This window comes from Monodelphis domestica, chromosome 4 (genome assembly GCF_027887165.1).
Source record: "Monodelphis domestica isolate mMonDom1 chromosome 4, mMonDom1.pri, whole genome shotgun sequence".
NCBI classification, from domain to species: Eukaryota; Metazoa; Chordata; class Mammalia; order Didelphimorphia; family Didelphidae; genus Monodelphis; species Monodelphis domestica.
The window spans coordinates 430,437,140-430,460,139 of record NC_077230.1 but is presented as its reverse complement, the minus strand read 5'-3'; the positions used below and the strand labels follow the sequence as shown (position 1 = coordinate 430,460,139).

Genomic DNA, 23,000 nt, shown 5'->3' with positions numbered 1-23,000 from the left:
TTCCAACATTCATAAGTCTAAGAAATTTTAAGGTTTACACTGCTCTCAATGGAAACTCCCTGCTCTTGGCTCCTTTGGTCTCATTCCATTCCCTCCTGTTGTCTCCCCTCCTAATGGCTCTTCTATGTTGAATTGTATTTACCCTCCCCCCTCCTTGTGACTGTTAAAGGGATTTTCTTAATCTCTGCTTCTATCTTCTTACGAAGCAAGAAAGCAGGTGTTAGGGTTGGATAAAATTTAGAGCAGTTGAATAAAATAGTTTAATTTGAGAAGTACAGATAGGAAATAGAAAAGGAGGAAAGGGAGATTATTATTCTAATACCCTATAACTATACCTAAACTTATAATACTATCTAAAATTTCTAAAACCCTTCTTTTGTCTTCTCAGGACAGTTTCTTCTTGCCTGGCAAGATCAGGTCTATCTAACCTACAGTATGTAAAATTGATTCACTAACTACTTATCTTCTTAAATAATTAGACATTCACCATCCACAAACATCCTTTGTACCACTCAGCTGTCAGTAGCTAACTGCCAGTAGCCCCTTGCCTCAGAGACAGATCTCCTACTCTATCGAGATCCAGAGGCAAAAAAGCCCATCAGCACAGTGTCCTTTTCCCTTTCCTGGTCTCCCTAATAATGGAATCCTTAGTTCTGGCTCACTGACTTCTGTCAGTTCTGATCTACTTAGAAACCCTGCTCTCTTGCCTCTTAAGGAGACAGAGGGAGAGATTAAGAAATCTTTTGGGAGACTAGTCTCCCCAATGAATCTTTCATGCACGACTAGGAATATATATATATATGTATATATATTTATTCCTAGTCAAAGTTGCCTATAGTATTAATTCTTTCTAATAGAAAACTATACAAATACAAGAGACAGGGAGAGAATGAAAGCAAAATCAATCTTGGTTTTTACATGTTTCAAATTACCCAAAATTACAAATTAGTTACAAAATTACAAATAATTGTAGTTATAAACAATACCATTCTGACTACACAGAAATAAGAACCTAAAGATATTAATTCAAATTCAACTTACAATTAATATGTACAAAAATTTATAAGATTATATAAATATTATATACAAGAATATTATATAAATACATACCTAATCTTAGAGCAAGATGAGAGCTCTATGTGAAACTATGATTTCACTTATGCAGAGCAAGAGTGGAGTTCCATATGAATGTCTTTCCACATTACTTGCATTCATAAGGTTTCTTCCCATTTTGAATTCTCTGATGCTGAGAAAGATTGGAGATGTTTGAAAGTCATCTTACATTAATTTTATTCATGTTTCTCATGTGTGGATTCTCTGATGTACAGCAAGATGGGAAATCCGACTGAACGTCTTTCCACATTGTTTGCATTCATAAAGTTTCTCCCCAGTGTGGACTCTCTGATGTTGAGCAAGATAGGAGCTCCGACTGAATGTCTTGCCACATTGTTTGCATTCATAAGGTTTCTCCCCAGTGTGAATTCTCTGATGTCGAGCAAGAGTGGAGCTCTGAGTGAATGTCTTTCCACATAGGTTGCATTCATAAGGTTTCTCCCCAGTGTGAATTCTCTGATGCTGGGCAAGATGGGAACTCCAACTGAATGTCTTTCCACATTGCTTGCATTCATATGGTCTCTCCCCAGTGTGGATTCTCTGATGTTTAATAAGATTGGATCGCCGACTGAATATCTTTCCACATTGCTTGCATTCATAAGATCTCTCCCCAGTGTGGATTCTCTGATGTCCAGCAAGTTTGGGTCTCCATCTGAATGTCTTTCCACTTTGCTCGCATTCACTAGACTTTTCCTCAGAATTCATTCTTTGATGTTCAGAATAGGGTGAATTTTGAGATTCAACGCAGAATTCTCTCCAAGCTACGTTATCTGGAACATCACTCATGAGTATTTGCTGGTCTGTTTCTTCCACAGAAGGGCTCATCTCTGTTGGAGTCTCCTTCATTTCTGGTCTGATCTCTCCTTCTAAAAGAAACAAACAGGGGGCAGCTGGGTAGCTCAGTGGATTGAGAGCCAGGCCTAGAGACAGGAGGTCCTAGGTTCAAATCTGGCCTCAGACACTTCCCAGCTGTGTGACCCTGGGCAAGTCACTTGACCCCCATTGCCCAGCCCTTACCACTCTTCTGCCTTGGAGCCAATACACAGTATTCACTCCAAGACGGAAGGTAAGGGTTAAAAAAATAAAATGAAAAAAAAAAAAAGAAACAAACAGAAATACATATCTGCATAGTCACATATACACACAAATAACCACATCTCCTTTCCTCCATTATCAGAACATAAACTGCTTTATATCCTATATCTTGAGGTAAGAAAAAAGTCTTCCAACTTAAATGGACACAATCCATCCTTTGAAAATGTTATTACTTCAAAGCTAAAGAACAATTTAATTAACAAAGAGCCTCCCACATTGGCTCTTCATGACAAACCTGTGATTTTGGCCAGGCTAGCATTATTATATTCCTATCTCAGAGCATGACCTCAGAAAGGCTAGCTAAGTGACTTGACCCAAATCCTGGCAGATGAAACCAAATCTTGTGATTGGGTGCGCTGTCCCCACTAGACAATTCACTTTCAATCTTTCCTTTTGCTTTCCTTTTCACATCCTATCTTCATAGTTATGATTTCATGATCTAGCTTATCTGTAGTCCTTACACAATTTCCTTCATGATTCCTTTCAAACTTATTTTTTTCTTACAATATCTGAGATCAAAGGAAGAAATTACACTCTTTTTGGCATTTATCCAAGTCATAAAAGATTTTGTTCTGTTCCCTACTTGACAGTAGCTATTACTTTTTAAAAAAGTCTCATTTCACTACCATAAAGGCCTTCTCCTGAATACAATTTAAACAAAGACATGGCATTGCCCATGATTAAAAATATGTCTCATATAGTAACTTGAGTCCATCATTTTTTTTTAAAGAAATGAGCTGCAAGCTTCTATTTTTTGTACTTTTGTACCCTTCCCATTTATTCGTTTATAAATCCCTTAAAGGTTTGAGATAATGCTTCAACAAACTTGAACTAAAAACTAGTTACTGACATTTTAAGCAATAAATAAAGGCACCCAATTTTGTTAAAACAATATTTTTCCTTCTGGACAACAAGAATTACAAACATAAATGGATCCCCCCCCCTCCCCCCGTAGTGATCCCAAAAGATCCTAACCAGGAATATGATGCTTTTGGGGTACATTCAATGACAACCTCAAACTCTGATTGCTTCTAAGTGTAACATATTCTTTTAGTTTCTCAACTTGACATCAAATTATTTCCAAACTTCCAAAAAGGTTGGTCATTCATGCTCACAGGCATGCACAGACTCTCACTGGCTGTCACAACACACGAGAAGTTGTCCCATTCCTGGGTTACTCTGCATTTCATCAAATCTGTAGCCATGAGATCAAGATGTTAGCTGGGTTTGTATTCTTGCAGCAGAGATAGCAGAGTCTTTGCAAACCCCAGTGACTAGACATGCAGAGGCCGTTATGAAACCATCAATGACCACAACCTTTTTATAAAAACAGCCCTTTGCTGGCCACTCACTGCAGTGCTGTGGTTGTTTTCTGACTTGAACTTACCTTCATTTATGTAATCATTCTTCTATCTCGGGGGTTTCTTAAAGGAATTGTTTGGTAACTCAGCCTAGTCATTCAGTAATTTCAGTGACAATGGAGCCAATTTGCCAGTGTAGAAAAATGAAATTCCACCCTTACAAAGTGAATTTCTAGATAAACTTTGCTTTAAAGAAACAACAGTGATATATGCCATTGATCTCTAACCATGTTCATCATTTAATACACTTCTTTTCATGAGTCAATGGAAAAACGAATCTTTTGCAAGGTAGGTAGCAATTTTCTTCACTGGTTAGAGAGCTAAAACCGAAGAATTTTCATTCCTTACCAAGACAGCTCGCAAAATCCTCTTCCTATTTCCTACCTTACACAGAATCTAGCATTTTCATGGTATTCTTCTTAAAAATCCCCATACAGGTGGAGTGGTATATTCTAATTCTACCTCAGAAACTTGCTAGGACTTTGAGCCCTGGGCAATTAGCAGGAGTTCTGTCTGTCTCAATCTCCTCAACTACAACACAAACAGAATAGCATCAAGTAACTCCTGGGGCTCCTATGAGGATCACACGAGATCATATTTATAAAGTGTGTTACACATATTAGGTGCCATGTGCAAACAGTGGCTTTTTTTTAAATTTTGATTATTTCCTCCTTCGATTGCCATCTTCCCCCATTAGATCTCTCTAGAGCTACTTCTGTCCAGAGCCTTCCCTCTCTTCATTGGCTGCCTCGGAGCTGGGATCTAGAGCGCTTCTACAGAGCTGTCGACCTGCTGTCTGCTCTGGCAGAGGGTGAGCTCCATGAGGGCAGGGGTGTCCACTGCACCCTTTTACATCCCCTACAACTCAGCACAGGACCTGGCACAGAGCAAACACTTATATATGTTTTTGGATACTAATAAAGAGCTCAGAGGGGATAAGCTCAGCCCTTCTGGCACCTGCAGAAGACTTCCAGGCCCTTCCGTCCCAAACACTGACCTCTTAAGAAGGTTACAGAATGATCCCCTGAAAGGGAGCTGATAGGAAATGGAGTCCAACAGCCTCGTCTTACAGATCGGGAGACTGAGGCTCATGGGTGCAGTGACTTGCCCAGGAAACCCCTGCTAAAACCTCTGAAAAAGAATTCCAAGTCAGGTCCTCCTGCCCCCAAATCTAGCCCAGCCTTCACCAGAGCATATAGAAGCCTCTGGTCACCCCAGCTCTCCCATGCTTCTTTTCCCTTCCCTCACCTGGGTGGCAGCTCCTCAGGTCTTCTTGCTCCAGCATCCATGGAGCTTCGCTCTGCTCCAAATAAGAGAGTACATCTTCTGTGGGAACTGGAAGCCCTGGGCATGGGGGATCAGTCAGGGAGGAGGATGGAGAGAAGTTGTCATTGAGTTCTCTTTAGGGAAAGGTGGGGGAGTCCAGTGACTCCACTCAGAGACTGTCCATGGGGTTCCCCCAGAAGTCTGCCCTCACCCCTCAGTGCCGGTAATGCAGAAGCCCAGGGTAGGATGTGCCTGTTATCCTGCTGGGGAACCTGGAATGAGCAACAGCCCCTCCCTGGCCCCATCCTGTTCTGGTCCAATCTGGCAAAAAATCCTAAACTCCCAAACTGGGTCTGAGGATCCGTGTTCTGGGTCAGTGTGAGACCCCAAACACAGGGACCGCAAGGGATCAGCTTTTGTCCTATGACCCTGCCTGCTCCTCCCTCTCTCAGCCCTCATGGACTGTTCTCTTGGGGAGACTGCCTCTTCTCCTGGGGAACTCAACAATCCTTGTTGGGCCCAATTCTGACTTTCAATCAGTCCATTTGTCCTGACAATGACAGAGGGGTACAAGCAGTGTCTGAGGGAGGATTCTGTGGTCTCATGGAAGAAAGTCTCCCCAGCATTTAGGGTGGGGAGAGAAGGGGGGAAAAGGTCAGGAAGTCAATTTGGAACGAGAACATTTGGTTCTAGGACATTTTCTTCAGATAAGGCTGGACTCTGTCCTTAGTTTTTGGCTATCTGGAAATGAGAGGCAGCCAGAAGGGGAGCAGCCAGGGGCCTGGGCAGAGAGGCGGGAAGGCCTCAGTTTAAATCTGGCCACAGACAACTTCTCTGTAGGTGCCTCAGAACAACCACTTACTCAAATCTCTATTTCCTCATCTGTAAAATGGGGATAATTTTGTCACAAAATTTAGAAAATGAAGGTGAGGGAGAAGTGCTGTAATATTATCAAGAAAACCCTGGGCAGAGCACCTGGCCAAGAGCAGATCATTATAAACGCTTCTTCCCTTCCCTCCCTGTCTTAACAGGCTCTGCTGGAGGAAGACTAAGGACAACCCTGCTCTGCTGGGGACACTGAGGAGCTATGAGCTATGGGTTTATGTTTGTTAAAGAGGAAAAAATATCCCCAATAGTAGATTCACCCTAGAGAGGAAAGAAAACCTGTCCAAACAGTTTTCCCAGATGGGTTTGGGAGATACCATTTAAGGCAGGTAGAGGCACGATGGAATCATCTCTGAGATTCTCCAACATAGATTTGATCTCGGACTTCAGGAGCACCAAAGGGAACCTCCAAGGTCCCATTACACAAAGACCTTTACAGGAGAACCAGGCAGCAGGGGGGCCCTGACTCTGGGACTCGCCATACCAGCCCTCATCCCTTCCTCCTGACTGAAAACTGCTCCCAACCCTGCTTCCTGCTGAGGGCGACATTCCCTTGGATGGCAGACTGAGGCAGCAGGGAGAGGCTCCTTACCCACAGAGAGCAGGTTCCGGGCATTCTCCAGCATCACCTCCTTGTACAGCTCCTTCTGGGGAGGGGACAGGAGGCGCCACTCCTCCCGCGTGAAGTCCACAGCCACATCCTGGAACGTCATCACCTCCTAGAGCAGCCCAAGCAGAGCACAGAAGGCTGAAAGTCACATCACAAGGAAGAGCCCACCTCTGGTCAGTTACAGAGGAAACTGACCCACAGAGAAGGGAGGGGCCCAAAGGTCCCACCCTTTGTCAGTATCAGTTAGCACTAGAAGCTGAGTCTTTAAGAGCCCAGGATGGTCAATTACAGGAGGAAACTGACCCACAGAGAAGGGAGGGGCCCAAAGGTCCCACCTTTTGTCAGTATCAGTCAGCACGAGAAGCTGAGTCTGTAAGAGCCTAATGGAGGCTTGAACAAAGCGACCCTCCAGAACAATGCTGAGGAGTTTTTATTGTGTGAAGGAACATATCTAGGGGACCTCCATTCCTGCTTTGGTCCCAAGGGCCCCAGCCAGCAGAGAGATGTAGGTGACACAGAGTCATGTGTCTGATGCCCTGCACTGTGTCCTGCCTCACTGTGAGTGTCCTTAGCGTCAGTGTGCCAGAACCAGCACAGCTTAATCACAGAGGGAAGAGTACAGTAAAAGGAAAGCGAGGGAAGGAGAGGGGCCTTTTGTGCCTCCTCGCTGGGGGCCTGTCTCTGAGCTTTCCTGATCTCTTCATCTGTGGCCAGCTCAGCCTGAGCGAGCTAAATGGAGAGTGAGATCTAGAAAGGCTGAGAACTCTCTCTTTACCGGTAAATGCTCACACATTGAGCAATAAGCCTCCAGCAATTTCTAACTATAACATTATGGAACACGTCTCCCTAGGAAATCATGGAGAAAGTCTGTGTTCTAGTGGAGAGGTGCCTGGCTCTATGGCAGAGAAGAGAGGGAGGCTGGGGTGAAAGTTCTTCCTTCACAGAACTTACAAGTGAGAATCTGGTCAGTGTGGTATATTCTGGAGGGAAGAGAGTTCTGCATGGTGCTGTGGAAAGGAAACTAGACTGACAGTTTGTGGGGGAAGGGGCAACTGGGAGTAGCAGTTGGGTCTTGTGACTAGCGCTTCCTCCCGGCCGGTTGGGACTTGCTTCCGAGTGTTGGAAGAGAGTGGAGCTTGTTCAGCCCAGTCTGGAGTGGCATGCTCTTCTTGGTTCAGCCCGAAGACACAGGCTTCTGAAGGTTAGACCTGTTCTTGTTTGCTTTCTATCTACTGCTAAGATTCTGAATTAGACAAAGCAGGACTGATATAGAGTAGGTGGGAGTGGGAGAAACCCTCCACCAGCCTCTGGCCTGGCCTCAGCTCTGAAGCTGAGGAAAGAACTCCAATCCCAACTGGTTATTAAACTTTATATTATTTGAACTCGTAGTCAGATCTTTTCTGGTCATAGAGGGAGCTGAACTTCAGTTCAGTCATTCCAGGACAAACAGTCCTTATCGGACCCCTGCTGCTTCCTCTCAACAGGGGGCATCTCCCTCCCTTGCATCACCAAGCAATATACCCTTTCTCCCTTTATCTCCTCCACACCCCCATACAAACCTCCCATTTATCCCCATTTTTCCAATCCCATTTGAATTACAACAAAGCTAACGAAAAGATCTTGTTTGTTTTCTGTATCTGGATGAAAGCACGAGGAGGGTCCCAAGGAGATATTCATTATAATGTGGATTCGATGAAATGATCTGGGATGCTTTCCAGCCAAGTGAAAGAGACTTGTCTGTTGTGACATTCAGGGTTTGAGACTCCTCTGGGTAGGATGGATGACAGCCAAACATTTCCTTTAGGATTGCTTTCATTTGTATATGGCATAAATTCCTTACTTAAACTTTATGGCACAAAAATAAGAGTGACTATGATGGAGAAGGGGGAGTTTCTTTATTCAATAAGAAAACAATATTTATTTAATCAACTTGAGTTTTGTTTGAACTAATTCATACAAAAAAAATCGGTGCTTTATGAGAAAGAAATGATCTAATTATACACCTAGAACTCAAGAAAACTCAAAGAATGGTCAAGGGAATGAGTGAAAGAGGCCTGCTAATGGCCCATATAAAGAAGCTGGCCAGATCTGAATATAACTTGATCATCTGGAGGGACCACTTCATGTCCAACCTGCTCTATGCACATTTGTCTGGCCAATGTGTCTGGAATGAAATGTTTTCCCATTTCACTTCCTTTATTCTAGGATTTGACTTCTGAACTATTGAAGAATTTCTTGCTCTCTCTAATGCTTTTTTAGATTCCCAAGAATTTATAAATCTTTTCTTTCCTCTAAGATCTCTTGAGTTACTCTTCTTCACTGCATAGTGTCCATTGTGTGGGTTCTCAGCAAAGAAAGGCAGACCTTTTAGGGACTGATAACTGATCTTTAGTATTCTCCCTGAAACACTCCGAAGATGCTATTCCAAACCTCTTTCTTTCTCAGACCTGCCACATCCATCCATCACCACCAGGGGGTGAAGTTATGAACTACAAACCACTTTTCAAGGAGAAACTGAATCACACAAACATATTATTTCTCACCTGGATCTACATTTTTGGGTATTCTCTGACTTATTTCTCCACCAGGACCCTGGTATGGGCACCTTCTCTCCACCCAGAACCCTTTTCATCATTTGTGTATTGTCTTCCTCTGTGAGGTTGTTAGAACCCTGGGGCTAAGAGAAAACCCCAAATCTACCATGGATTGAAATCCACAGAAGGGAAGGACAACCTTGAAGAAAGTCAACCATAGTAAAAGAAAATCTTCCCACTTCCAAAGCCAAACATCCTGATCTCAAAGACAGGAGGAACATAGATAACCTAATGGTCAGAGGCCACTCAGAAGAACACAACTGGGTAAAAAACATGAACACAACAATGAAAAGAACAATCAAAGAGCATTTGGGAGGCGAAGCTAAGATGGCCTCAGAGTAGCAGGAACTGTTGGATTTTCCTCACAACTAATCACTATAAAGCATCTCAAAAGGACAAAAATCAAAATCAGGTGAGTAAAGGGGCTCTGCCACAGAGTACAGCCTTAAAGGTAGGCAGCGTTTAGGCATTTCCACACAATAAAGGGGTAAAATTACATGAAAGCACAAGCTGATCATGTCTCCCCCACACCATGAGCGAGTGCCAGGACAATCTCTAAATTTTTGGAAGCTGCCTGAGGGCACTATAGACTTATCCTGAGGGCAGTGCAAGGCTTTGGCAGCAAGACTTGGGAAACTAGGCTGAAGGATGCAGAGCCTGGGCATGGAGATAGGACAGAAGTGGGCTGGCCACAACAGATGAGACTGAAAAAATAACTTCAGGGCAAATGCTTTAATTTAAAGCTCAACACACAATGAACTGCGAGCCCTCCTCACTCGGACTTCTGGCTGGGAAGGGAAGATAATATAGACAGAAATGTCCACCAACACACAGGAACCACAACCCACAAATACCAAAAGAAATAAGCTGCAGCAGAAAAAGCTTTTGACCCAGGATAATTTCTATGGAGAAAAAGAACAAAACAAAGAAGAGACAGCAGAGAGTGACAAAGAAGCAAATACATCCAAACTTTCAAAAAAAAAAAAAGAGGAAATTGGTCACAAGGTCTTGAGAATCTCAAAAAGGAGTTCAAGAATTAAGTAAGAAAGATAGAAGAAAAGTGGGAAAAAGAAAGTAATTTAAAAGAAAATAACAGTTTAAAAGACAAAATTTCCTACTTGGAAAAAGCGCAGAAATCAAATGAAGTAATAAGCAAATTGGAGACCAGGCTTGACCTACTAGTAGCCATAAAAAGAAGGATAGACCAAATGGAAAAGGAAAATCAAAAGATCATAGCTGAAAACCAGTCTTTAAAGACTAGAATTGGACAAGTAGAAGCTAATGATCTCAGGGGACAGCAAGAATAAATAAAGCAAAGTCAAAAGAATGACAAAATAGAAGGAAACATGAAATATCTCATTGAAAGGACAAGTGACATGGAAAACAGATCTACGAGAGACAAAAGCCTTGACAACGTATTACAAGAAATTATTCAAGAAACTGCCCTGATATTCCTGAAAAAAGAGGGCAAAATAGACATTGAAAGAGTCCATAATAGGGGGATTAACTAAAAGTAAACCACTGGTTTAAAAGGATATAGCAAAAGGAGAAAGGACAGAACTAGGAGAGGATATCAAAATGCTGGGGAATTAGGCGGCAATCATAACTTTGAACATGAATGGGATGAACTCACCCATAAAACTTAAGACGAATAGGAGAGTGGTTTAGAATCCAGAATCCTACCATATGTTGTCTACAAGAAACACACATGAGGCAAGCAGATACTTACAAGGTCGGAATTAAAGGGTGGAGCAAGACCTTTTGGGCCTCAACTGACAGAAAGAAGGCAGGAGTCGCAAAGTATAGGAATAGAAGGGTCATTCCTAAAAATAATAAACAGTATTTAAAACCATCAGCCAACATCATCTGCAATGGGGATAAACTAGATGCATTCCCAATAAGATCAGGAGTGAAACAAGGATGCCCATTATCACCTCTATTATTTGACATTGTATTAGAAACACTAGCAGTAGCAATTAGAGAAGAAAAAGAAATTGAAGGTATTAAAATTGGCAATGAGGAGACCAAGCTGTCACTCTTTGCGGATGATATGACTTAAAGAATCCTAGAGAATCAACTAAAAAGCTAGTGGAAATAATCAACAACTTTAGCAAAGTTGCAGGATACAAAATAAACCCACATAAATCATCAGCTTTTCTATATATCTCCAACACAGCTCAGCAGCAAGAACTAGAAAGAGAAATCCCATTTAAAATCACCCGAGACAATATAAAATACTCAGGAATCTAACTGCCGAGACAAACACAGGAACTACATGAACACAACTACAAAACACTCGCCACACAATTAAAACTAGACCTAAACAACTGGAAAAACATTAACTGCTCATGGGTAGGATGAGCCAATATAATAAAAATGACCATCCTACCCAAACTTATCTATTTAGTGCCATACCCACTGAACTTCCAAAAAAGTTTTTTACTGAATTAGAAAAAAAAATAACACAGTTCATTCGGAAGAACAAAAGATCAAGGATATCCAGGGAAATAATGAAGAAAAAAATACAAAGGAAGAGGGCTGTGCAGTCCCAGATCTCAAACTATACTATAAATCAAAACAATTTCGTACTGGCTCAGAGACAGAAAGAAGGATCAGTGGAATAGACTTGGGGTAAGTGACCTCAGCAAGACAGTCTATGACAAACCCAAAGACCCCAGCTTTTGGGAGAAAAATTGCTAGGAAAACTGGAAGACAGTGTGGGAGAGATTAGGTTTGGATCAAAACTTCACACCCTACATCAAGATAAACTCAGAATGGGTGAATGAGTTGAATATGAAGAAGGAAACTATAAGCAAATTAGGTGAACATAGAATAGTATATGTGTCAGACCTTTGGGAAGGGAAATATTTTAAAACCAAGCAAGACTTAGAGTCACAAAATGTAAAATAAATAATTTTGACTACATCAAATAAAAGGTTTTCTACAAACAAAACCAATATATCTAAAATCAGAAGGGAAACAACAAATTGGAAAAAAAATCTTCATAGAAACCTCTGACAAAGGTTTAGTTACTCAAATTTATAAAGAGCTAAACTAGTTGTACCAAAAATCAAGCCATTCCCCAATTGACAAATGGGCAAGGGACATGAACAGGCAATTCTCAGCCAAAGAAATCAAAACTATTAACAAGCACATGAAGAAGTGTTCTACATCTCTTATAATCAGAGAGATGCAAATCAAAACAGCTCTGAGGTATCACCTCACACCCAGCAGATTGGCTAACATGACAGCAGAAGAAAGCAGTGAATGGTGGAGGAGATGTGGCAAAGTCGGACATTCATGCATTGCTGGTGGAGTTGTGAACTGATCCAACCACTCTACAAGGCAATTTGGAACTATGCCTAAAGGGCATAAGTTAAAAGACTGCCTGAAGGGCAGCGGGGTGGCTCAGTGGATGGAGAGCCAGGCTAGAGACGGGAGGTCCTGGGTTCCAATCTGGCCTCAGACACTTCCCAGCTGTGTGACCCTGGGCAAGTCCCTTGACCCCATGGCCTAGCCCGGACCCCTCTTCTGCCTTGGAGCCCATCCACAGTATTGATTCTAAGACGGAAGGGGAGGGCTCTAATTAAAAAAAGAAAATAGACTGCCTGCCCTGTGTTCCAGCCATGCCACTGCTGGGTTTATACCCCAAAGAGATAATAAGACTTCTCTCTTTCCTCTTTCTGCACTTCTTCTCCAATGAAACTACGTGTTTGTATTCCACGGCGCTCCTCGCTTTTGTCAGATCCCTGCTTTTCACCCGCACACACCCCTGGGGGTTGCTCGGGTCATCAGGTAAAGGAGCCTAAAGGGTGAAGAGCAGCGCCCCAAAGAGGGCTGGAGAAACTCCTCTACTCTAAGCCCGAGCTTACCGCTAGAGGGAGCCATCCGGCCACGGCGGCTTGACAAGGCGGCAGGCGGAGGCCCGAAGGCCACAAGGAGACTCCTCGGCAGGACGGAGCCACCCTCTCGGCCCCGCTTCTCTCGCCGACATCCCTCACGAGGGGGGCCGACGAGCTTCTTGTCCTCTCCCTGGTCTCGGCAGCAGCAACAGAAGCACAAAACACTCGCACGCAGTGCCTCAAAGGGTCCCCCACAGAGCCAGCCCAAACCACCATCACTGGCAGCAAAAGCTGTGCCCGGAACCCCTCCTCCCGCGCTCTGAGCATCAGTCGCTCCCAAGGAGAGGCCTCGGCGACTCGGTTTACCAGCCAAAGCCCTTCTCCGCTGGCTCGCCAACGACGGGAAGAGGGCCAGAAGCCCTCCGGGCCTCCCTCACCGCCGAGCGCTCTCGAACAGTCGCGCGGCTTTCCTTGAAGGAAGTTCAGCTACTCGTGAGGAAATCATCGATCTTGCGCAAACCTCGGGGTATCCTGCCCGAATCGGGAGCGACACGCGCACAGAACCCTCTCAGAACGTCCAGAAAGCGACGTGCTCGTGTGCCACGTATCCAACGGTCTTTAGTTGGACACGTATGTTGGATACGTAACTGCGTGCCGAGATGAAAAGAAGCTCAGTCTGGGCAGGGCGGAGAAGCCACTTCACGCAGAGCTTTGCCCCAGGGGCGCACACGCAAACACACACGTGCGCAGACACGCACGTGCACACACACGCACACTTGTGCACACACGCACGCAAACACACACGCACACTTGTGCACACACACAAACGCACGCATGCACACACGCACGCAAACACACGTGCGCAGACACGCACGTACACACACGCGCACGCACACTTGTGCACACACGCACACTTGTGCACACACGCACACGGCTGCCTTCCGTCTCTCTTCCGCCTTGCTGTCACACCTGGCTGAGAACCCCCAACGCCTACGAGCTGGGCAGGCCGCGGCAATGAGGGGTGATCGAGGGGAGGTCAGAGGTAGAAGCGAAAAGCGGAGAGTGCGAGAGCCGCGAGGAGACGGCGGGCCCGAACATCAGGCTGCAGGCAGGGCCGAGGGCGGGCCTCTGCTGTCTCCGGAGAAGAGCGTGCAGGGAGCAGGCAAGGAGGCCTCACCTTGAAGAGGGGGCGGGCCCCAGTCACGCATGTTCTCGCGGGGGCAGGGCTCGCGCTGGCCTGGCCCTCCCCGGCTTGGCCCGGGGCTCCTCCTCCAGTTGCTTCGGGCCAGCCCTCGCAATGAGGGGAGGGACAGATGGGGGTCCCCAGGACGGTCAGGAGAGCTCCTCCAGCGGACGGGAAGCGGCCAAGCCGGCTCCACGACGAGTCCCAAGGGGAGCCAGCGACTTCTCGCCCTGCCCCATCCCGCCGACAAGGGAGCCGGGCCTCGGAGGCTCACAGGAGCGGCCCGAGTTCTGGTTCTCGGGACCAGCACGCTCGCAGCCCAGCTGCCCTTTCGGCACCCTACTTGAATTACGTCCGTGGAGCTGCGATCCCCCGAAGGGTCAGACCAGACGAAGGACAAGAGCGACGGCCAGGCAGACGGTGCGCCCGAGGAAGAAGAAAGGAAGGCAAAGAAAGCAGCGGCGAATGCACAGGAAATGACAGCGACAAGGACACTAGGTCTGATAGGGAACCGGAAAACACTTTTCCTCCAAGGAGGTCACTCAACGCTCTAGTGCAGCCGGTGGGTCCTCATCAAAAGTGCGGAGGCAGGTCACGACCCAGGAACTCGAACCCCCGAAGAAAAGGTCTCCAAAAGGTACCGACCAGCCCTTCGGGACACACAGAGAACCCAAACGTGCTCTCAGGGTCTCTGATCCACCCTTCCGAGAGGCGGCCAGATCACAGCCTGACTAGGTGGCCCCCCGGAGCCAGGGGAAGGCCCGGATCTGGCAGATCCCACTTGAGGAAAGGCAGGGTCGGCTCTGGGGCTCCAAGCCCGATGGGGCCAACTCAGGCAAGCCAAAGGGGCCCGTCCGGCGGAACCGAGGCCACCCCGAGGGGTCCACTCGTCACGCGCCTCCCCAACGCACGAGGTGGCCCTTCCTGAGCACGACGGAGGCACGCGGGACGGGGAGATGGACGGACCGACCCCAGCGCTCTCCCTGCCACAAGGGAGGCCCCCGACCCAAGACCGTCTCCTGGAAAAGAAATGGGAAGGGAAGCTGGGCACAGAAAGCGAGACCGCACTCGCTGCCGCCCAGCAGCCAACTGATCCAGGAGAAACGCAACAGGCCAGTAGAGCCGACCCCCAAGAGTCCGACGTGATGAGGAGGCAGGCGGAGAAGGGGACGGGCCAAGTCAGCGACCTCCTGGTTCTAGGAAATGGAAGAGGGAGGCAGGCGCGACTGCCAGCTGAACGCCGCCTGTGATCTCGCCAACCTGGAGACCCGGGAGAGGTGGGAACCAGCGAGGGCTTCTGGGATGGACCCAGGAGAGGTTACTGGGAACTCTGGGAACCAGCGAGGGCTTCTGGGATGGACCCAGGAGAGATTACTGGGAATTCTGGGAAACAGCGAGGGCTTCTGGGATGGACCCAGGAGAGGTTACTGGGAATTCTGGGAACCAGCAAAGGCTTCTGGGGATGGAAGCCTGGAGACCCAGGTGAGATTACTGGGAATTCTGGGAAACAGCAAGGGCTTCTGGGGATGGACCCAGGAGAGGTTACTGGGAACTCTGGGAACCAGCGAGGGCTTCTGGGATGGACCCAGGTGAGGTTACTGGGAATTCTGGGAAACAGCAAGGGCTTCTGGGGATGGACCCAGGAGAGGTTACTGGGAACTCTGGGAACCAGCGAGGGCTTCTGGGATGGACCCAGGAGAGGTTACTGGGAACTCTGGGAAACAGCAAGGGCTTCTGGGATGGACCCAGGAGAGATTACTGGGAATTCTGGGAACCAGCGAGGGCTTCTGGGGATGGACCCAGGAGAGGTTACTGGGAATTCTGGGAACCAGCAAAGGCTTCTGGGATGGACTCAGGAGAGGTTACTGGGGATTCTGGGAACAGCGAGGGCTTCTGGGATGGACCCAGGTGAGATTACTGGGAACTCTGGGAAACAGCGAGGGCTTCTGGGGATGGACCCAGGAGAGGTTACTGGGGATTCTGGGAACAGCGAGGGCTTCTGGGATGGACCCAGGAGAGGTTACTGGGGATTCTGGGAACAGCGAGGGCTTCTGGGATGGACCCAGGAGAGGTTACTGGGGATTCTGGGAACAGCGAGGGCTTCTGGGGATGGAAGCCTGGAGACCCAGGTGAGATTACTGGGAATTCTGGGAACCAGCGAGGGCTTCTGGGATGGAAGCCCGGCCTTGGACATCTCTGTTTCTACAAATGAGTGGGACCCAAGTGAGAACACCGAATGCCCGGAACCAGGACAAGCAAAGCCTCCCCAGGGTTATGACGACGAGACGTTCTCTGGGCACGGAGCAAGTTGCCGACCGTCGGCAGGACTTGCTGCAAGATTAGGGGCTGATCACGGAGGTGGCTTTACAGAGAAGTCGAGGGACGCGGCCTGCACAGATACGGATTTCGAATGGGAAGGAGGAGAAACAGGCGCCACTCAGGCAGCGAGAGGGGCCCCGAGGTGGGCCGGAGCCCCACGGGGGAACACACTGCCCAAGACCTCGGGAGAAGGCCGACGAGGCCTTCCAGCCCGAGAACAAGGAAGCCGTTCGACGGCCACCGGAGCTCCCGCCACGTTCCTAACCGGGCAGGCCCAAAGCAGGCCGCGGCAGCACCGAAGACTTGAACAGCACCTTGGAGAGGAGGACCAACGGGAGAGCCAGATCTCTCGGCCGTCGCCCGAACAATCTCTACAGGGGGGAAGAGGGGGAGCAGCGCGAAGGGATGAGCTCAGCGTTTCAGACGCCTCCGTGAAGACACCCACAAACGGAGCAACCCATTCACGTGGCTGACGGCTCTGCCCTTCTTTGCGCACTGATCGTCCATTCGGCTTGTCCTCACTTTTAGCGCCGTCTTGTCTTCGCGACTCGACTCCAAGCTGCTGGGGGCGGCCTCCCGCCTCGCTGCTCTCCCCCGGCTAACCCCGGCCCTAAGCACGAGCCTCGAAGCTCCTGAACCACAAGGCGGCCCCTCCCCCCCCATCTTACGCAGCGCCTGGCGCGTTCCACGGGCGGCTCCCGACGGGACTCTCCGGCGCGGATGAAGTTGATGATGGCACTCAAGAACCAGCAGGTGCGCCTCCCTTCTGAAAGGGAAAGCAGAGCGCGGTGAGCGGGACGGCTGGCACGGGGAGCCTCCCCTCGGAGCGGTGGGCGTGTCCTGGGCGGTGCCCCCCCTTCTGAGGGGAGCCTGCCCAAGCCCGCCCGGCGCAGAGGAGCAGACGAGCGCCTCTGGACTGCGGCTGGGCCTCCTTTCCCGGCAGGAGCTCCGGGGCGAGGCTTTGCGCGGCGGCACACGTCCGACTGCTCGAGCCGGGGGAGAAGCCACCGAATTTGGGGCTCAGAACTAACACCGGAAGGCCAGCGTTTCCACACGCGAGCAGGGAGAGCACGGCTGGGGGCGGAGGGCGCGGCGGAACAGAAGTGCCGCCCTGCGAGCCCAGAAAGGGGCTCCACAGCCCCCCGAGAGCACTGGAAGGAAAGCGCCACTTACTTGGGTGCAGCACGTCGGCGAACTCGAAGTCACTGACCCGGCAGACACGAAGGAAGGCGTCCCTGGGAATCCGGACAAAGCGGCGTCAGCCCGACGGGGACAGGACTGCGCGGGAGGCCTCTCGGCCGGAGCCCCCGGCGCTCCCCCCCCCTGCGCTCCCGCCCCGCGTCAGCTGGCCGGAGCCCTCCCGGTCAGAGGCTGGGGGGGGGGGGGCGCCGCCCGGACAGGGGAGGCGGGGCTCCAGCCGCCCCCTGACTCACATGGACGTGAACAGGTTGCACAGCGGCAGGAAGCCTTCCATGATCTGGGGATACGCCACGTCCACGCTCACCGGCATCTAGACACGCAAACGCAGGGGGCACTTAGTCCAGCCCTAAAGAGCTCGGAGCCAGCAGGGGGGGAGCTCCGGCTGAGCGCCCAGAGACGGACCAGCCCAGGATCCTCCCTGCCCTCAGGGGGGCCTCGAAGGGAGATGAGGACAGCCAGGAACGCCCGGGGCAGAGAAGCCGGGAGCGCAGACAGCAAAGGGAGGGAGGGCTCTGGCTGCCACAGAGAACCTGGAGCCGGTGGGGGAGCCCTCGGAGATCCCCCAGCCGCTCCTCTGCCGGGCCTCCCCGCCTGGCACACAGCAGGTGCTCAATTAGTGCACAGCGAATGACGCCTGGCGGGAGAAGGCAGCAGCAGAGGGGCCTTTCAGGGGGGCCTCCTTCACCTCGGCGCCCGGCTGATCTAAGACGGACTGAAACACGGAACCCCCCCAGATCCCCGGGAGAAGGAGCAGAGCGCAGGCGCCCTTCGGCCCCAGGACGGCCCTCAGGAGGGAGGTTCTACGCCCACCCAGATTCGGGCTGCCCTGGAGCGCGCCTCGGTCAGCACCGCCTGTCCCTGGCCCGCTGGCGTGGGGCGGGGAGGAGAAGCACCGAGGCCAGCTCCCGCCTCTTCAGAAGCCCAACCCCAGCACACCCACCGTGTAAAGGGGGTCCTGGGGGCTCCGGCACACCATTTGGAGGCTCCGCCAAAAAATCCTGCGCACGACCTCTGGCTGTAAGAGAAAAATGGCCGTCAAAATCCCCCCTTTTCCGGGGGGGGGGGTCACCGAGGGAGGCTGGGACGCCCCTGGAAAAGGGAAGCGCCCCCTCTCTTCTCCCTTCCCCACTTCGGCTCCAGGATATCCGGCCGAATCGGGGCTCACGGACGGGGCTGGCGGACTGACGCTGGCGCCCGGGCTCCCGTGAGCATCACGTGACACCAGACACGCCCCCTCGCCTGAGCAATCAGGAATCAGGTGGCTCCGGCTGGGAGGAGCCATCCTGACCCCAGGACAGTCCAGAGAAGTGGCAGCCAAGGGGCGGAGGAGAGGCTGCGCACCTCCTGGTGTCTCAGCGTCCAGTGGGAAATCATACCGAGGAGGTGCCAGCACGCCCAAATGACAGCTTCCTATTCTCTCTCCGCCACATGGCATGAAACAAGGTACAGAGGTAGCAGAGCCTGGGGGCTGGGGTGCGGAAGTCCCCATTTCTGAGTCCTGGGTTCAAATCCCGCCTCCTCACTGAGCTGGGTGGCCAGAGCCTTGTTCCCATCTCCTGTAATACACAGGGGCCGCCCTAGCTGCCTCTCGGCTCAAGGCCATCCAAGTAAGGGCGCCAACAGGCTTCCTCCCAGACTAAGCGAAGGCCATTCGCAGCGGCCCGGAAGCACAAGGACGGCGCTGGAGAAGGTGACATCTTAAGAGGCAAATACATTTCACTGTTTAGAAGTGCGAATTCAAAGCTTTCAGAGCCCGGGGGCGCAGGAGCGCCTGCCCAGCTGCCCGCCCATCATGGCGCCAAGTGGACAGGCACCCTGGAGGCTCCCAGATCTGTGGGCGGCCATGGAGGGAACCGCCCACTCCTGGAAGTTCCTCAGCTGCTCCCCCAGGGATCAACACTGGGCGAGGCTGGGGGGGACCCGCCCAGGAGCCCCGCCCGGCCCCAGGACCTAAACCAGGGAAGGGGCAGCGCGGGTACCTTTGGATCCGGAAAAAGGTCGTTCTTGGACAGGTGTCTGCCGTCAGCTCCGGTCAGGATGCAGCTCTGCACGTGTGCCACGATCTCAGCTGGCTTCAGGCTGGGAAAGGCGGGGCTTTCCATGGCCACGCCTGCAATCAAAGCCCGACCATTAGCGGCGGTGGAGTCTCCCGGAAGCAGCCCCATGTACCTGGGGACGCACTTCCGGCGGCTGGGAGCCAGCCCTGGGCTTGGATCTCCCCCAGGCACATCCACGCCCCCTCCTGTCGCCCAGAACCCTGGAAAGCGCTGCTGGGCTCCAGTAGAGAAAGGGGCCTGGGGCTGGGGAAGTGGCTGACAGGCCCAAAGGGCCATCGCCAAGCCCCAGCGGCTTCCCTGGACTGTACCGGGCGCTTCTGCGGCTCCTGCTGCACCTGCCGAGCCCCGCTGGGGCCGCTCATCTCACACGCAGGCGCTCTAACCCTAACCCTCCCGTCCTACCCCTGATGGAGAACAGGTGCTCCCGCCTAAGTAGGACTCGAACTCGGCTCTTTTCGGGGTGTCACATGCAGCCACGGAAGCCCCGGGATAGCCAGGCTCCCACCTCATTTTCTCATACATTCTAGGTGAACACGGTCAGTCCTTGTGGGTTCCTGTCCAAGTGCCCGAGTGGGGACCCTCCCTGCCTGCCTCCCCCCAGTGGGGCCCCGCTCGCCTGGCCACTCTCTTTCTCAGCTTCCCCATCCCGGAGAAGAACACGGAAAAGCACTCCAGCACTTCTGCCGAGACAGAGGAAAAGCGCGACCCAGGCCCCGAGGCGCCCCCGAGCGGGGAGGGGCGCGGGGGGGGGGGCGGATGGTGCCATCCCTAACGCGGACAAATGAGGGCGGGTGGAACAACGCAGGGAACGGGAGCCCCCGAGCCCGCGCATGCTCCGCACTCCGTTTCTGGCACCCGCAGCCTGAACCCGCGGTCCGCAGGCCCCTGCCCGCCCCGCCCCACAAGGCCCCGGGCACCCCGCAACGGGAGCGGCCCAGCCGTAAAGCCGTCAGCCGAGGCCTCTCCTCCCTTCGAGAAACACTTGCAGGTCTCCGGACAGAAGAGTTGGGAGCCGCGCACGAGCCCTCCGCCACGGACCTCCCCACTCGGTCCTGCTCGGCGGCCCCACGTGCCCCGCAGGTCCGAGTGTTCCGGGGAAGAGCCGCTCCCGTCCCGGAGGGCCCTGGCGGACGGAAGACGGACGCCGACCCGGGAGCCCACGGCGATGGGGGCAACGACGCATCCGGGAGAAGCGCGCTGGCCGCCAGGCCAAGCAGGGGCAGCGGCGCCCACTTACTGCCCAGGGCCTCCAGCCTCCGGTCCGGCCTCCTCGCCTCTCCGCCCCCCGCAGCTTCTCCTCCGAGCCCAATCGCTTTTCAAACCAGCTGCGACAGGAAACCCCGCTCCCCCCGCCCCACTTCCGGTATCTGTCGCCCTTATTACCGGAAGGGGAGGCTTGGTCCAGGCCTGGGCGTGTCTTCAACCCGAGCTATAGGGTCTTCGGGCCCAGTGGGAAAGTAGCGGGAGGAGCGCAGGCGGAGCCTGTGGGAGTCCAGCCTCTGGAGGCGGCCAGTGATTGAAGCAGGAACTTCAGCGGTGGTGGGGTAGCTAGATGGGGTGGGGGGTGGGGGGAGGGGGCTGAAGAAAGGACTTGTGGGAGGTGCGATCCCAACCTCCTCCCCCTGGCCAGTTCCTCATGGTCTGCCCTGGTTCTGTAAGGGGTAAAATTAGGGGTTATTGACTGAATATTTCAATCCCAATAAATTACTCAAGTCAGTTTGGGATTTTTTTTATGGTGGTTTTAACTACAATAGAAGGAAGAAATTAAGAAGGAGAGAGAGGGAGAGGAGACACAGAGAGAGAGACAAAGAGAAGGAGAGAGAGACAGAGAGACAAACAGAGAGATAGACAGAGAGAGAGAGGGAGGAGAGAGACAGAGAGACAGACAGAGACAGAGAGATAGAGAGAGGAAGGGAGAGAGACAGAGAGAGAGACAAAGAGAAGGAGAGAGAGACAGAGAGACAAACAGAGAGATAGAGAGACAGAGAGAGAGAGAGGGAGGAGAGAGACAGAGAGATAGAGAGAGGAAGGGAGAGACAGAGAGAGAGACAAAGAGGAGAGACAGAGATAGAGAGAGAGAGAGAGAGGGAGGAGACAGACAGAGACAGACAGAGAGATAGAGAGACAGAGAGAGGAAGGGAGGGAGACAGAGAGAGAGACAAAGAGAAGGAGAGAGAGACAGAGAGAGAGACAGAGAGAGGGAGGAGAGAGACAGACAGAGACAGACAGAGAGATAGAGAGACAGAGAGAGGAAGGGAGAGAGACAGAGAGAGACAAAGAGAAGGAGAGAGAGACAGAGAGAGAGAGACAGAGAGAGAGGGAGGAGAGAGACAGAGACAGACAGAGAGATAGAGAGACAGAGAGGAAGGGAGAGAGAGAGACAAAGAGAAGGAGAGAGAGACAGAGATAGAGAGACAGAGAGAGAGGGAGGAGAGAGACAGAGAGACAGACAGAGACAGGCAGAGAGATAGAGAGACAGAGAGAGGAAGGGAGAGAGACAGAGAGAGAGAGACAAAGAGAAGGAGAGAGAGACAGAGATAGAGAGACAGAGAGAGAGGGAGGAGAGAGACAGAGACAGACAGAGAGATAGAGAGACAGAGAGAGGAAGGGAGAGAGGCAGAGAGAGAGAGACAAAGAGAAGGAGAGAGAGACAGAGATAGAGAGAGAGGGAGGAGAGAGACAGTGAGACAGACAGAGACAGACAGAGAGATAGACAGAGAGAGGAAGGGAGAGAAAAAGAGAGAGAGAGAAAGAGAGAGGGAGGGAGGGAGAGAGGGACAGAGAGAGAGAAGCAGAGACAGAGACAGACAGAGAGATAGAGAGACACAGAGAGACAGACAGAGAGAGAGAAGCAGAGACAGAGAGATAGAGAGAGAGGGAGATAGAGAAAGAGACAGAGAGAGAGAGACAGAGAGAGAGGGAGAGGAGAGAAAGACAGAGAGGAGAGAGACAGAGAGAGAGGGAGAGAGAGACGGAGAGAGAGAGAGACACAGAGAGAGGGAGGAGAGAGAAAGAGAGGGAGAGAGACAGACAGACAGAGAGATAGAGACAGAGAGAGGAAGGGAGAGAGACAGAGAGAGAGAGAGGGAGGAGAGAGAAAGAGAGGGAGAGAGAGATAGAGACAGACAGAGAGATAGAGACAGAGAGGAGAGAGAGACGGAGAGAGAGATAGAGAGACACAGAGAGAGAGAGGGAGGAGAGAGACAGAGAGAGAGGGAGGAGAGAGAAAGAGAGGGAGAGAGACAGAGACAGACAGAGAGATAGAGAGAGACAGAGAGAGGAAGGGAGAGAGACAGAGAGAGAGAGAGAGGGAGGAGAGAGAAAGAGAGGGAGAGAGACAGAGACAGACAGAGAGAGAGAGACAGAGAGGAGAGAGAGACGGAGAGAGAGATAGAGAGACACACAGAGAGAGAGGGAGGAGAGAGAAAGAAAGAGACAGAGAGAGAGGGAGAGAGAGACAGAGATAGAGAGGGAG

The 23,000-nt window shown here is 51.2% G+C and overlaps 1 protein-coding gene across 4 annotated transcripts; it reads right to left on the bottom strand.

Annotated features, from left to right (window-relative positions):
• Nucleotides 1-885: 885 nt before the first annotated feature.
• Nucleotides 886-20,879, bottom strand: LOC103106759 (zinc finger protein 829-like). Of its 4 annotated transcripts, XM_056796441.1 has the most exons (10): nt 20,763-20,879; nt 19,448-19,578; nt 18,409-18,483; nt 17,702-17,778; nt 17,442-17,503; nt 16,937-17,034; nt 6,313-6,439; nt 4,818-4,913; nt 4,567-4,700; nt 1,866-1,979 (listed from the first exon to the last, which is right to left on the bottom strand). In XM_056796441.1, the coding sequence occupies exons 2-9, from the start codon at nt 19,568-19,570 to the stop codon at nt 4,636-4,638; spliced, it is 723 nt and encodes a 240-aa protein (XP_056652419.1). In that variant the 5' UTR covers nt 19,571-19,578; nt 20,763-20,879; the 3' UTR covers nt 1,866-1,979; nt 4,567-4,635. The 4 variants fall into 4 exon arrangements, with proteins under 4 accessions (XP_056652415.1, XP_056652416.1, XP_056652418.1 ...); XM_056796437.1 differs by lacking the exon at nt 4,567-4,700 and having other exon boundaries at nt 886-1,979; XM_056796438.1 differs by lacking the exon at nt 4,567-4,700 and having other exon boundaries at nt 886-1,979; nt 16,937-17,031.
• Between the last annotated feature and the right edge of the window lie 2,121 nt (nt 20,880-23,000).